Source organism: Lonchura striata, chromosome 3, assembly GCF_046129695.1.
Source record: "Lonchura striata isolate bLonStr1 chromosome 3, bLonStr1.mat, whole genome shotgun sequence".
Lineage (NCBI taxonomy): Eukaryota > Metazoa > Chordata > Aves > Passeriformes > Estrildidae > Lonchura > Lonchura striata.
The window spans coordinates 80,413,878-80,429,864 of NC_134605.1; the positions used below are offsets into that span (position 1 = coordinate 80,413,878).

At 39.3% G+C, this 15,987-nt stretch overlaps 1 protein-coding gene across 1 annotated transcript in view; it reads left to right on the forward strand.

Annotated features, from left to right (window-relative positions):
• The first annotated feature begins 404 nt into the window (after positions 1-404).
• The window catches only part of UBE3D (ubiquitin protein ligase E3D), a 79,454-nt gene continuing 63,871 nt past the window's right edge, over positions 405-15,987 (forward strand). The window contains exons 1-9 of the mRNA XM_077782526.1: positions 405-466; positions 558-752; positions 899-1,211; positions 1,249-1,477; positions 3,442-3,532; positions 7,774-8,005; positions 12,152-12,221; positions 14,635-14,704; positions 15,531-15,639. Of these exons, the coding sequence (XP_077638652.1) occupies positions 405-466; positions 558-752; positions 899-1,211; positions 1,249-1,477; positions 3,442-3,532; positions 7,774-8,005; positions 12,152-12,221; positions 14,635-14,704; positions 15,531-15,639 (1,371 nt within the window). The remainder of the gene's footprint in view (positions 467-557; positions 753-898; positions 1,212-1,248; positions 1,478-3,441; positions 3,533-7,773; positions 8,006-12,151; positions 12,222-14,634; positions 14,705-15,530; positions 15,640-15,987) is intronic.

The window sequence follows — 15,987 nt, forward strand, 5'->3', positions numbered from 1 at the left end:
AACTTGTCTTACAAGGAACGGCTGAGAGAGTCTTTTAGTTGTTTAGTCTTGAGGAGGGCCTCACTGCTCTCTACAACTGCCTGAAAGGAGTTTTGGGGGCCGGTCTCTTCTACCTTGCCTTCTGTGACAGGACTGGCGGGAATGGCCATAAACTGAGACAGAAGGCATTCAGATTAGACATTAGAAAAATATTTTCCACCGCTAGGGCGGTCAAGGGCTGGAACAGATGTTCCAGGGAGGCGGTGTAGTCGCCAACCCTGGAAGTGTTCAAGAATCATCCGAAGGCAGCGCTGGGTAATGTGGTTTGGGGCTGACTCTACGATTCCGCGCAGGCGGCGCCGTGACGGGCGGGCGGCGCCGCGCCTGCGCCGGCGGGAGGGCGGCGCTTCCCGCGCGGTGCCGGCATGGCGGGAGCGTTCCTGGTGGAGATCAGGCGGGCGACGCAGAGCGCGCTGCTGGTTATCCGGTAGCGCGGGGCCGCTGCCGGTTATCCCGGTAGCGCGGGGCCGCTGCCGGTTATCCCGGTAGCGCGGGGCCGCTGCCGGTTATCCCGGTAGCGCGGGGCCGCTGCCGGTTATCCCGGTAGCGCGGGGCCGCTGCCGGTTATCCCGTAGCGCGGGGCCGCTGCCGGTTATCCCGGTAGCGCGGGGGCGCTGCCGGTTATCCCGTAGCGCGGGGCCGCTGCCGGTTATCCCGGTAGCGCGGGGCCGCTGCCGGTTATCCGGTAGCGCGGGGCCGCTGCCGGTTTTCCGGTAGCGCGGGGCCGCTGCCGGTTATCCCGTAGCGCGGGGCCGCTGCCGGTTATCCCGTAGCGCGGGGCCGCTGCCGGTTATCCCGGTAGCGCGGGGGCGCTGCCGGTTATCCCGTAGCGCGGGGCCGCTGCCGGTTATCCCGGTAGCGCGGGGCCGCTGCCGGTTATCCCGGTAGCGCGGGGGCGCTGCCGGTTATCCGGTAGTGCGGGGGCGCTGCGCCCGCCGCCGCTCGGGCCGTGCGGGGCAGCCGGGGGCGCGGCGGGTCTGGCTTTCGGCGTCCTTAGCCTTCAACGCGGGGAGCGGGTTGTGCGGGCGCCTGCCCCTGCTTGTTCGGCTCGGCACTACTGTGCAAATAAATTTTTCCTGAGAACGGTGGATTGTTTCTCTCGGCTGCTCCTCGTTCACCGCGTGGATCCGGGGGCGCGACTGGGGCTGCGGGGGAGCTTCGGGCTGGCCTGTGTAAGGCAGCAGCGCACCCCGATAGCTCCTTCCCGAGGCATACGCGTTGCTTTTCCTCCGCAGCGCGGCGGCGGAGCTCCCCAGCGCGCCGGCGGAGGTGTCGGTGTGCGCGGATTCCCTGGAAGTGAGGAGCGGCGGGAGCTGCCATGCGGCGGCGCTGCCGGCAGGGGTCAGCCTGGCGCCGTCCTCGTGCCGCGGGCTCCGGCACCTGCGCGGGGACGGGCTGCACCTGCGCGTGCGCCTGCGCTGCCCGCCGCCCGCCGCCGGTGAGGGCGGGCAGGGGCAGGGCCGGGGCCGTGCTGCGAAACGGGGGAGGGTGGCCCGGGACCTGGCACGGTTAGGGGAGAGAGGCTGTAAAGTGTAAATTCTGCAGTGCAAACACCTCCTGGAATTGTCAGATATTGAAAAATGACGTAATGCAAGGGAAACGCGATGTTTGGGATCTGCTCGCATTTTCCCCCACCCGTGCTTCCCCATAGTACTTCAAAATTATTTTCTTTCTCTTCTATTCCGCGTTTGGCAGCTGAAAAGCATTGGATTATTAAATGCTAAGGGGTTGGAACGGACTTTAAAGATCATGTATTCCCAAGTCCCCACTGCCATTGGCAGGGGTATGTCCCACTAGAGCAGGTTGCTCAAGGATTTCCCCAACCAGGTGTTGAACACCACCAGGGTTGGGGCATCTGCAGCCTCCCTGGGCAGCCTGCGCCAGCGTCTCGCCACTCTCGCAGTAAAGAAACTCTTAACATCTAACCTAAACTTCCTTTCTTTCAATTTTATCCATTACTCCCCATCCTATCAGTAATGGAGTAATGTGATTCATCTAGGCAGACTGTGCTTGTCCATCCCTGATGTCTTAATCCTAAAGGATTATGGGTTTGTGTTGGGACTCATTATTCTCGCAGTTGGGGTTTCAGGGGTTAAGGTCGCAGGTAACATCTGCAAAGTTACCTTCTTTACTTCTATGATGCTAATTCAGGTCTAGGATGTGTTTGCAATAAATATAAAGCATGGGTGTTGCAGCTGTTGCTTTCTTTCATTCTGGCATCCAAGCTCAATACGTTTAGATTCATGTCATACAATATGACACAGAAAGATGTATCAAATAACACAACATTGCCATTCTGAGCTATTAAAGTAGAAAAGGATGACAAAACATGTAATATACAGTAATGCAGCACCAGAAACGCATTGGAATACTCTGTTGGTATACTGAGATGGCATCTGTACATTAACTTATAATTATGCATGTGCTTTGACAACTCAGTTATACTAAAATTATTTAATACATCCTATTAATGAAAATGTTTCAAAAGACCAATGATGAACTTTTAAAAATCAACCTCAGAAAGTCATGCTAGTGAAAAGTAAGTATGTGAACCAGGTGGTAATCAACATGTGTATTGGATAGTCTTGATTACCCTTTTTTATATTATTATGCAAAATAGTTGAAGTTCTGGAACATTTTAAAGTACTTTTCAGTTGTGATTGAATCCTAAATTTCAAATATTGAATGTCAATGCTGAGTATAAACTTTGATTGTTAAGTATTTGAAAGTGGATGATGCAAAGCATATTCATACATAGAGCTAGGCTTACAGTTTTCCTTTTTTTTTTCCACTTAATGTTATCAGATAATTTGGGGAGACTTTGATAACTTCTTTTTTACTTTGGAGAAGTTGTTTGAGCTGCCTTTTGTGAGACTATTTTTGCTTTCCTGGCCTGCAGAGGCCGTTGCTCACTATCTTTTCCTGGAGTGGTTCCACAATGGTTGGTTTCTTACCTGCCTGAAAATATAAAACTAGTGTCTGACCCTGTTCCCCATCCTGACTATTTGTGTTACATATTGGTGTGTCCCCTCATATTGCAGATACACTTGATTATCAGAAATATCTTTACAAAGGAGTAGTGTTGAATTTTGATTTTTATAATCTATTCAATTATATCAATATTTCAGCTCTCCTTCTGAAAAGGATTTGCACATTGAAAATAATTCTTCACATACACAGCTCCTACTCAGTAATATGGAGCATGAGGTGGAGATGGCAAGGTTTTCCTAAATCTAAATACTTGCCTTTAAAAGAATTAAGGTTGTATTTAAAATGTCAGCCTTTTTCTTTGCCTGTTAGAATTATCCTTTTTGGTTTCAGGTATTTGGCACGATTTTTTCATACAAGTGACTGAAAATTTTACACAATTTTGAAGATTAATATATTTCCTTCCATCTATAGATGTGGTTTTTACTTTGAGGGAAAGCCTGAAATCCAACAAGAATTACATCTTTTACTGTCAGTCCTGTGGTGACATCGTAGTGAGCAACCGGTGAGTACTGCAGTGTCTTGTATTTATAGCAATAAATGCCATAGTGATTGGTATTCATGTTGTTTTGTGTACTGAGAGACAGGTATTTGTTTTAACACTGCTAGACAAGAACACTGAAGCACTGCAAATGTCAAAAAGCAAAATTACCTGAAGCAGTTTTTAGCTCTTTGTTAATTTACTCCTTGATTTCTTTCTTCCTCTGTATTTCAGGTATCCTTTTCAGTTTTTTTCAGTCTCTTATAAATTTCCTTCAGTCATCATGCTGTAATTATAAAGTGGATGCTCAGAATGGGGATATTGACCACAGCTTCTTTTAATATTTTAAGCAAAGCCTGCCTCCACATAGTTCAGGGATGCTAAATTTGGGAAACAGGAATTGTGTCTTAGCTGTGTGACTTGTTCTTATCTCTGTTCCTTAGAAAGTCTGCAGAGTGAATGAGAATTTTAGTAAAAAGGTGCTGCATTGTCTAGCTCTTCTGATTAACAATTTTGACAGCTTCAGCTGAATATAGAAGAATTGTTAGAGGTGCACTTACAGCCTTTTATGATCTATGTGGTACTCAAAAGTGTAATACAAATGTGTCTCGTTCTCTAAATGTCTGTTACTTTCTTGTCGTAGGTATGGATTTATGGCTAGCTGAATGTAACTGAATGAGAATTTCTTAACTTTCTTTTCTGAAACGTCTCATCGGAAAGTCTAGTATTATTTTGATATTTGTAAAGTAGTGGAACTTCTAATTTCTAGTCAATAACTTTTGCTTTCAAAACATGTTGCACATTTATATTTGCATCTCTGAGTGGGAATTTGCCTGAATTTCAGCACAACAAATTCACACGCATATATTTACATGTTTTGGTTCTGGATCCTGTAATGTGACACAAGAAAAATTTTTGAGAAAGGACAAAGAATGCATGTCGATGCATTTTTACTTGGCATTTCTCCTTGCAGGAAGCCTCTGAGTCCCTTGAATGTTGCCACTAAAAAAAGCTAAGACACTAGTAGAAAAGTGGAGCTGCCGGTGTATCCAACACATTCTGTTCCAGCATTTCCAAAAGGAAGAGAGTAGCATAATCAGAACTTCTAGCTACAGAATTCATGTGTTCCTCTCTCCAGGAAGAATTAAGTATGACAGTGACAGCAGAGGTAGAAGGATTGAAGGCAAATTGCAGAACTGTGTGAAAGAGAGCATATTAAAGTCTGAATTACTAGGCAAGAGTCTGTAATAAGAAACACCTGAAATCTAGAAAATCATACCTTTAAGAAGAAATTGAAATAAACGGGGTTTAGTGTAGATAAGGTTGTGGAGAAGACATAAGGTTTTTCCAATATCTAGGAAATTGCTGCAAAGAAGGTGGCAGTAATCCTCAGTTGAAGCAAGAGGAATCTAGGTTAAAATGAAAGAAAAAAAAATCAACCAACAAACCACCTCAAACCTATTCTAAAGCTTATATTTTTGCTGTTAGAGACTGCATAAGAAGTCTTCCTTTTAAAGGTTAGATTAAGAAATGTATTAGGAATGAGTTAAATGTAAGTAATCCTTCCTTGGTGAACAAAAATTTATACATTTTCTGAAATCCTCTGCCTCAGTCTGTTTCCTTTCATAAATCTGATAGCTCTTCAGAGGTTAGGGTTATGCTCTTTCATTCTTTTCCATTGCCCTCACATTATACACATTAGAGAAAATTATTAGTTTTTTTTTCTTCCATCCTGCAAAAGCTGCAAAGAATTAGGGATACTTTCTTTTTTCTTTCTCTCCTTCCAGTTTGGCTAAGTGTGCCTCATATATAAAATAATTCTTTAAGACTTTATTTCTGTCATGAATAAATTCTTAAAGGCTTGTGGTGTGTGGATGCCAGATGCCCACCAAAGCTGCTCTAGCACTCCCCTCATCAGCTGGACAGGAGAGACTAAATGTAAAAAATAATAGTTGGTACTGCACGAATATTCCATGGAAAAACTCATGGCAGGGAAAATCTAACACTTTTTCCTACATAAGTAGTGTTAAGCCAGACAGTTAATTGACAAGCTGGGCTGTCCCAAGATTTTTTAATAAGTAAATAAGGGAAACTGCAGTTAAAGAAATGCAGTTGTTTTTCTCTGATATAACTGAACAGTTATTATATGTTTAAAAGTCTAAACTCCATTTTACTTCCAGTTTTCAGTATTTTCAATAGACAGAATGATATTATTGGGTGTTAGTTAATAATGCCATCTGGGGTTACTTTTCTTAATCCAGTCTTACAGGGATCTCTATGGTCAAATACTTACCTTAGCCTGGAAGATCATTTAAGAGTTATATCCTTATGGCAGGGCTCTTATAGACTAGTGCTCAACTTCAAACTTTTTAAAAATAAGTTAATTACCTACTTTTCTGGTTGGAATCTGGAAACAACAGGAGATTCAGCCTGGCTACATTAGACACTTTCAGGAGAAAGCTACTCCTAAAAGTTCCCAACCTAAGAATTGTTTGTTGCTCTCTGACTGTGAAGGCAGCCTAGGTGGCTGTTTTCAAGTAGAAACTTAGTTGTTATTAGGAGCAAGTTTGGAGAGATAGGTCACCCTGTTTTGTAGGTTTTGTCATGTTACTTAGTAGCTAGGTAGTCAGTACCTAGTAAACCTTTGGTTGGTTTTGTTTGTTTTTCTAAGAAGGCTCCATTTTTATATGTGTTACATTTTTCCAGTTCTGGTGACCCAGGACATGGCTTCCCACCCATGAGTGGCAAAAGCCTATATACAGTGGAAATGGTAGATTTTCTGTATAGCTCAGAGTTAGGAGGAGTTCGTTTAGGAAATTCCTAATGGTTGGGAAAACTGCTTTTTGTTGGAAAAGAAGTGAAAATCTTTATGTTGTAGACTGTGAGAATAAAGAAAGGTTGATTTAATGAAACAGGACAGCATGACTCTGCAGCTTAAGGTAATGTCTGCCTTTTTTTTTTTTACTTACAAGAACATTGCTGAGCTTTTTGTTACTTCTGTGTAAATACAGGAAGACTTGTTTTTGCAATGTGAGTCCAGGCACTGGAACTAATTGTAAAGGCTGATGAAGAATCAGTTAATAGGTCAGCATCAGAACTAAACTGTCACTTTGGCAGAATTGAGTAGTATCTCAAACAATATATGAGACTACAGAAAATGAAGACAGACATGGGTAGTGCTGAGAGGTGATCTTACTTCGTTTTGGTAAAGCTGCATCAGAGGATCAGTTATTCCTTTCACCTGCAGATGGAGCAAGCAGAGTTTAAAATGTATTGTCTATGTAGATAGAAAGGATTTTTTAAAAAACATTTTTCTTTCACCCACCGAACAATTCAAAAGGGCCAAGAAGCTACAAGGGGAAGGACTGACATCTTCAGAAAATGTTAGTCTGGGATCTGCAGGAAAGGCAGGGTTGGCTTAGCAGCTGTGCTTTTATTTGCAAAGTAGCACCATAAGCAAAGTTGTATTTGCAAGTTTTTAGTAAGGAGTAGAATCAAGAAACTCTGGTGAAGATTTCAGGTGACAACTGAAGAAATAGCATAACCATTCAAGGAAACTAGGCAGAGAGCAGAAAATGCAAAGCCAATACAACTGATAATGAAAATAAAGTAGTTTTTCCGGAAACAGTATCCTTGGTCCATACAACCACCCAGGAGAAAAGGATTTGCCTTTTTTGTATATGACTTCTGAAAGTTGGATCTGAGTATCTGAATAGAAATTAAGATTGAATTATCCTTTGTTATTTTGTTTGTTTGGATTTTTTAATGAAGATGTACTGTGGTATTTTTTTCAGGTTTTACCTTTTTCATATCTGGTATCTGAAACAAAGAACATGCTGAATCTTGCTGTGGCATGAGTCTGTTTCTATTGGTTTTATAGCAACATTTGATGCAAGGGAACTGTACAAGAAGTAATAATAAATGAAATTGCAAATGCTTATTTTCATGTTTTTCATTACTAATTAGAACTGTTTTATTTTTGCCACATGATTAATTTCAAGAGAGGACTATTTCAAATTCTGACTTAAAAGCATTGAAGAAATGATTTTGGGAAATGCTTCATCACAGATTTGGCAGGAAACTCAGCCGTTGCTTTTTCAGAATTCACTGAAAGAAAGTGCCTTTGGCAGGAAAGAGAGTCAAGCCCTTCATGTTGAGAAAATGCCATACTTCCCCCACTATTTGCAGGAAGCCTAAAATCTCTTTTAGTGTCTTAGAAATTAATTATAACATAACTGAAATATTTATCTTTTCTTCCCTCTAAGAAAATTTCTCCGAGTTCTTCCTCTACCGAGTGAAAACTGGAGTGATTTAGTTGATGAGTGGTGTTGTCACCCTGACCCCTTTGCCAGAAGAACTTTGCACCCTCAGCATGGTGACTGTTTTGTTGGAGACACTTTTTTTCTGCTGAACTCAATAAATGAATCACATGTGCCTGAATCTTCTGTGTGCTGCTCAGAATATGGACACCATGTTTTGCAGAGTGGCTCCAACTTGGTAAAGTATTTTTTTCAAATAGTTCTTAGGTGAAGTTATTTGGACTTTTTAATTGTAAACTACTATTTTTTTCACTTATTTTATTTAATTTGTATGTATTACAGAACTGTTTTGAAAGTCATTGAGTTCTTGACATTCAGCTGTACAGAAGCCAGAAAATATTCCAGTCTGTGTTTTATGTTTTCTAAAGCTCACACCATAGTCTTGATACTGACTTCAATATGCAAGTAGAACTTAGTACTAGAAACAGAAGCTACTTAATTATGTAGTTCTAAACCCGTATATTTTCCCCAAAAATTATAATGAGTGAAGCACATCAGAATTCAGTAAGTTAATAACTGTGACTGGTCAGGTGTTCATTAAAGGGTAGTGGAGCAATGAATGAAGTGGAAATTGAAGTAACGATTGTTTTTTTTCTTGCAGTGTGACTTGAGGCATAATCATAACTATGATTAAAGAGAAGTGTTTTTTTTTTTTTTTTTTAGCTTTAGAAAGACTTGGAAATATCAGTATATGTGTGTTGTGTTTAGATGTGGCTGTCTTAGGTTCTTAAAGCACAGTAAGGAAATTGAGTTTGTTTGACTGCTCTGTCTAGTGAAAGGAACCTGCCATCCTGTATTATAGCTCTTCATGTTGATGTTTCTGAGGTGTTCCAGGATAAATTCACCAACCAAGTCTGTAGGAAGAAGGTTGTCATTTGGCTTAGAAATATCAAAATTTGTTGTTGCCCATCACCATTTGGTGGTGGTTATGTTTCAGTGGTGGGATAAAGACCATGAAGAAAGACAGTTCAGTGCTTTACTTTTGGACATCTAGCACTTGTATAAAAGTTCAAGCAATGATCTTTTCTTCTGCCAGAAGAACATCCAGGAACTCAGTTCACCAAAACCTACATTCCATAAAGAAGCGTTTTCTGTTAATCTACTGCTTGTCTGCCTTTATACTGACAAAGGTTGGGCCCACACATGCTGTATTTTCTCCCAGTACAAAATATTAAACTGTCTACGTTGCTGCCTTGGCGATTTGTATCTGTAAAAATTGATGGCTTATTCCGTAGAGGTTTCCAGCATGAAACATTTAATCTCTTGAGAACCAGACTCCCTGATTTCTACCTGCTGCTTATAGTGATATATATTATTCCCGGTAAGAATCACCAGGATTCTCGCAATTCAGTGGTTGCTGGTGTGATGCTCCAAGCAACCTCTCTGCATGGGGAGCAGTTCTGCCCTGTGGTCCTTATCTGCAAGGCTTGCAGCTTGGTCCCTTTGTTTTTTTGTTCCATTGTTCTTTGAAAAACAGAATGTGTAGAGAGGAAAATAAGGACTGGTAATGCTGTAAGGGTATCAGCATGGCAGAAGCAGATTAATTTGGCTTAAGTCTGTGACAATGGAGTTACTTCTAAGTTTCCTTAAGAAGGAGGTGGAGTAGACGATACCAAATTTCCAAGAGGATAGTGCTTTCTGCTAAAGGTTGCCAAAATGAATTTTCACATTTCAGTAGTCTTACAAGAGATCTTAGAATATCAGGAATAAATATGGGAAGAGGTAGGGCTCATAGAGTTCATACTGCACACTTCTTCATCAAAGAGAATGTTTGTGAATACAGGATTGATTTGGAGGCAGAAACATAATAAAAGGATGTGGAACAAAAATTTTATTGAGATGTGGGTCGGACCAGGATGGCAGCAGAACTTTAGAATGAGGGAGGAGGCTGTTTTATGTCAGGGGTATATAATAGTAGTTTAGTCTGATGAATTTTCATGTTTGCTTTCTTGTATTTGCATTGAAGTTGAGAATTTGTTCCTTGTTGTGTCCAATCCTTTTTTCTACATCTTTCACACTTGCAATGAATTCTCATTTCTGTGTTTGCTTATTTCCAGCATCACTCAGTTGCCAAGCAAATGAGCACAACTGTTAGATCCAGCAGAAGCTAGACTAATAAGGAAAAAAAAACTCTCATCCTGAAGCAGAAAATTCTTCCATAATATGACTAATAGAAAGTTACAGGCAAGGCAGGTTGCTATTGGCATAAATGTTCTCATTTTAAAGAATATTGTTGCAGTCTGCCCCAGTATGAAAGTTTCTTTTTAATTGCATTGCAGTTCTTTGGGAAGGGTTTGCCTATGACCAAAATAGTAGCAGGAATGTACCAGAGATGCTTAAACAATCTTTTCCAGACTCCAGTGGGACCAAGACAGCATCCATCCATTGCAAACATATTTTTCACATCTATTAGTCTTCCAGTGTAACATAGTTTTTAAATGTCACATGGTCTTGCAGCATCTTAATGGTATCTCTTGGGGAAAATATTTTTCCTGACACCATATCTGGGATCCTTAGGTATAGGAACAGAAGCTATTAGGCTTGTGATCCACCTGCATCTGCAGATTGCCAGCAGCTGCAAGTTGTCAAACAGATAAATTGTTTTAATTAGTTGAGCTAAAACTATCCCTTTTTCCATTGAAGCATGATACGAGTTAGTAATGTTTTTTAGGCACAGTTCTCAGTCAGCACCTGTAACTATAGTCAGAAAAAAAAAATACTCAACTTGTAGCTTTCAAGGAAGTAGTGTGTATTCTGTACTTGTACTGTGCAGTATTTGTACCAGTTTGAAACACTGGCTTACAAAAAACCTTGTCTGTTTATCCTTGCTTTTCACACTGAGCAAGTAATTTTACTGCATATGTTTGAGAGGAGTAGCAAGGTAGGAACTGGGAAAGGGGATAACTGCATATATAGGAATCAGATGATTTTCCTGATCTCCATAACAAGGAGACTGTACTTCCAAAATAGTCAGGTCTCAGGCTGTTAGTTTGATTCTCTGTTTCTGACCATCATTAAGGTTTTATATATATATATATATATATATATATATATATATATATATATATATATATGTATATATATATACATATATATGTACTGCTTTCAGATCAGAGCTCTAGTGTGCTACACCCAGGTCAATAAGCCCGCACAGAACCAGTTCTGAAGTTTAGACTTTGGATTAAGTAAGAATTGTGCTTGCTTGTTTGATGTGTTGAATTTAAATATTAACATTTTAATTAGTAGGAGTCTAATAGGGTAGATTTCATCTTTTTCAAAGGGTAGTAATAGATGCACAAAGCTAAGGCAAATATTCTGTGATGTTGTTTTGGAGAGTGTAGAGACTCCTTGAACTAGATATTGTTTATCCACATTTTTGTTTCCAATAAATCCTTGATGACATTGCTTCCTCTGAATTTATGAAGACTTTTTGAACTTGTATGTACTTTTGATATGAAAAATGCTTTCCTTTAGTGAGTACCACACTGTATTACACATTGTATAAGAAATGCCATCCTGTTTTTTTGATACAGTGTTGTAATTTCGTAGCATGAGCTATGAGGGCATATGTTTGGGTTTTTTTCTGTTCAGGTTTTCCTTAACATTTGTGATTTTAGGTATCTCAATGATACCCCTCAGTTTTCTGTCTTCTATATGTTCTCCTGTTACATGTATTTTCATGCTACATATGGAAACTGTTTTGCACTTCTGACAATTATTCTTTGTCAATACCTTTTCTGTATTTGTTTGAATAGAGGGAGAAAGGTTGTTCAAGAACAGAATCCACTGCATCTTTTTGGAATACTGTGCTGTATTGTGTATTTCTGCTGTTTCCTAGTAACTCAAAATAATCTGCAGACATTTTCTGCTCTCTGCTGAACATTGAAATGGTATTCAACTCCTATAAAACTGTCCACAGTGAACTGTTACTAAAACTTGTTACTGAGTAATTGCACATTGCAGCATACTATTTTTTGTATGTATTATGGAGTACTTCATTTCAGATGCATTATTTTACCCTTAGCACAATCAAATTTCGCTTATAATTTTATCATCCAGTCACTCAATATTACAAGATTCTCCTCTTAGCCATTACAGATTATGCTGTGTGGATATATTGTCAGATTTTAAAATTAGTATGAAACTTGCAGGCAAGTCCAAGTGTAGAAAGCTGAAGTAGTGAAGGCAGATATGTATGCATGTAAACATAGAGGACAGAAACAAGAAGTTTCCTATCTGCTCTGTAAATTATGTTACAGCTATGCATTCTTTTTTCAGAATATCTGAGTGACATTAAATGATTTTTTTTTTTTCTGTCCTACAGAAGTCAAAAGAAAATACCAGAGTAATTTGTAAGCGCTGCAAGGCAATGCTGGGAGAAAAAGTTTCATCAGGTATGAGATGTCCAAACAAAACTAGACTTGACTGCATCAACCATTGAACACTAGAGGTTAAAACCACTGAAGGAAAATAGTTTATCAATAAGGCACAGTGATAATTCCTGTGTGTTTGTCTCATTCCCTTCTGGAACAGATGAGGTTGTTGCTTCCAGTGTTAGACCTTGGAAATTACTTTCAGCAGGAATTTTCATTATCCTTGTTTCTGTGGCATATTTGACTATTTCCAAACCTCTGGGAGACTCAATGCATTATTCCAGTTTACTAGGAATCCCAGTAAAAACTGAGACTTGAGAAATTACAGGTTGCTTGTTTTCCTGTCAGTTCTACAGAATAAGTAAAAGGTAAATTCAGAACTTGATCAAAACAACTAGGAACTGAAGATTGCTAACAGTCAGCTTGGTTTTGTGGGGAGGAAACCTATTCAAAGAAACAGGTTATATCTCATCCTCATCTGTTGATAAATTGATGGGATTATCAGTTTCAAAGCTGTAATTATATTGGATCATCAGGGTTTACCTGATGTGGTGTAAATATGAGTGTCTGGTTGTTTTTAAAATCCAGCTATTCTTGGAAGAGAAGCAATGTTATTAACAGGGTTCATTCTTTCATCCTCCTTCTCTTCCACTGCATCAGTCAGTGTGAGCCTGCCTCATTTCAAGATCTGGCGAGTATAAAAACTTCTCAGAAAATGCAAAGCCTGTTTAAGAAATGCCATAAGGTGAGATGGGACAGAAGATCTTCTGTGTCTTCTGTTACAGAATGTTCTGATAGTCCTGTACAGGGATCTGAACAATACAGGCTTTAATGAAACCAAATTTAAGGTACAATGTTGGAAAGCCCACAAAGCAAGATGTGACTTTGGGAAAGAAGTGCCGGGAAAAGAGCATGAATAACAAGGTCATGAGTAATAGATCAGTGGGAATGGGGAAAGGCAAACACTATAGATGTGCAGGGATTTGGTATGGACTCTGCACAGGGCTGAAGTTAGATAAGAGATGCATTGTTTTGACCATGTTTCTTCAATAGCGCAGGAAATTTTGGTAGAGTTCAGAGAACAAAAGAGATGTATGGTATAAGTCAAGGCAGAACCATCTCTGTGAAAAGAAACTAGAGGGCAAACTTGACTGTCATGCTTTGGTACTTCTTCATGAGCAAGTATCAGTGTTTTGAAGATAAAACAGGATTAGGTGTAGCTGTGGAGACCAGGGGCAGCTTTGAGATTCCCCAATGGGGCTATTCCTGCTGCCAACTATCCACATATACTTGTATGATTTTTTTTTTTTAATGGAAATCACAGAATCTATCTCTCTGCAAGCAAACATCTCCTGAATTCCCAATACCCTTGTAGCAGTAGCACCAGTTCTATACTCAGGGTAATGGCTGAGGAACTAGAGACACTGAACTGTCTTTTCTTCCTGTCTCCAAGAACTTAATATAGCATGGAGCAGACTTAATTAAATTTAGAGGCAGACTATAACTTCCTGACACTGAAGATAATTTAGAAAGTGTAGTATTTACCTGGAGAAGGGGTGGGGTTACTAAGCCTTTAGAGGGTTTAAAACAGATTGTCTTACTGAAATGTTTGTTTTCATCAAATTTTAATGGTATGTATGGACAGAGATCGGATAAAATCCTTCCATCCTTAAAACTTGTGGACTAAATTAAGTTATTCACATGCTGAGGCTGAGTAGAATGAATTTATGACTCTTAACCTGTTTTGCTGGCCCTCTGGTTAGGCTGTATTTGCAGCATAGATCCAGATCTTCAATGTGATCATCTTTGACCTGCCTTCATTGATGGGGATTAAGTGTCCTCAAACACTTCCATTTAGTGTTAAAAGCTGTCTTAGTGGAGCTTTTGGTGAACAGTTACATTGAAATTCAGAATGTATGCAGTATTAACGTTGAGTGAGCATGATTTTCAGAAAGAAGTTCCATTCTGCTCTTTGAGCAAAGAAGAAAATTATTCCCCCATGTGAGCCTGTTATTAAAACTGTCTCTAGTGATTCACTGCAGCATTACTAAGCAGCAGAGGGTACTAAAATACTTATGTAAGCTATGCTGATCTCAGTGCTTTAGGAAAGTTCTTTCAATTCATCTTTCAGGTTTGGCTTGAGCTCTTGCTTGCTTGGTTTCAAGATGATTGTTCCCACCATTAAACAAAGATCAATATGAATGAGAAATTGCTGATCTTGTAATTAGCTTGGAGCAGTTTTCTTCAGGCAGTGTAGGTTTTTTGTTATGGTTGCTTCTATTCCTACAAACCCAAGCAAAATATGATTGTCTGCTACACCTCTTAATTGACTACTGAACAAATATTTAATTAGTATAGTGATATGGTGACTTACAGTCTAATCTTAATAAGTTTGTTATTCTATTATAGTGGAAAAATATTTTTGTCATTTTAGGTACCATTAAATATTATGTCACTGAGGTGATTATTCAATCAGATGAGGGAAGTTTCAGTCCAACACCAAGGTAACAAAATAATCTGATAATTTGCTGGAGTATATGTTTTAGAAAGGATGTTAGAAATGCTCTAATGTTTGAGTTTCTTGAACAATTGCATATAATAACAGAGTGCAATTTTATATAATGATCACAGAATTAAGCATTGTAAAGGCAAAGTAGCCTGAATTCACTCATGTGCAGTTTTGTTTGCTCATCTTTTTGTCTGATGCAGGAGTTCGTGTATAATTTGTCACAGTGTCTCAATATTGAGGTGATAAGCCAAAATAAAATAGTGTTTTATTTTGAACTGTTTAATTTTGCACAATGTCTGGTGACTATTTATAGAAACAGAAGTTTATTTCATATAAAGTTTGAAATGCTTAATTCGAAGTGAGAACTTTGAATTTTCAAGTAATTCAGTTTGAATTTAAGACTAAGATGAAACAGAACTTGATCTGGTATCATGTACAATGGCTTAATCACAATTCTTTCTTTTTGGGAATTATATTTGAAACATATGCATAATTGTGGGCTTTGTCTTCACATGTGTAAAATACAATGGGGAGAAGCTTCTATTCCCCATTTGACAGTTGGTGTCAGCCAACCAACAAAATAAAGGGTGTAAAGCAATTTAGAATCCTGATCTATTAAAAAAAAATCCAGTTGCAGGAAATAAAAACCCTTGTTTTGAGTGAGAGGAAGACAAAGAAGCCCCATCTTTCACTAAAATGTGATTGTAGGATGTAGTGGAATTGAAGTATGAGTTGCTCATTTGCCCATAGTGCATAGATGTGAATGGTTGTCTGTGTAGTTGTTATGAAAACATATGATAATGTGGTTAATTCTTTTACAGGTCTCAGTTTGTACAGAGCATTGTTGCTCAGTGTCTTTTGGAATTATCCTCTGCTAAAAGCACATTTAGATTCACCATAAAAGGAGATAATGGAAAAACCTATATTCTGGTAAGTTTTTAAGTCTTCATCTTGCTGAAGAATATTAACCCATGTATCCCAGTACCTAAATGTATTTTTTATGGTGTTAATTATTGTATGTTTAAAAAATTAGCAAATTCAAGTTCTTGAAGTGGTTTTAAGGTACATCTGTTCAAGTAAGAATATCCCTGAGTTTTTACTCTAATTAAATGTGCATGTAGATATTTTATTGATAAAGTAATGAAAGTACTGCAGATGCACCATAAGTAGCACAGAAATAACACTATTTTGTATCCAGAAAATATGGAAAGCTTAAGTTTTAATTTTTAATGTATATTTCACCTTCTTGCTCCAGCACTTCTTCTTTTAATCACCAGA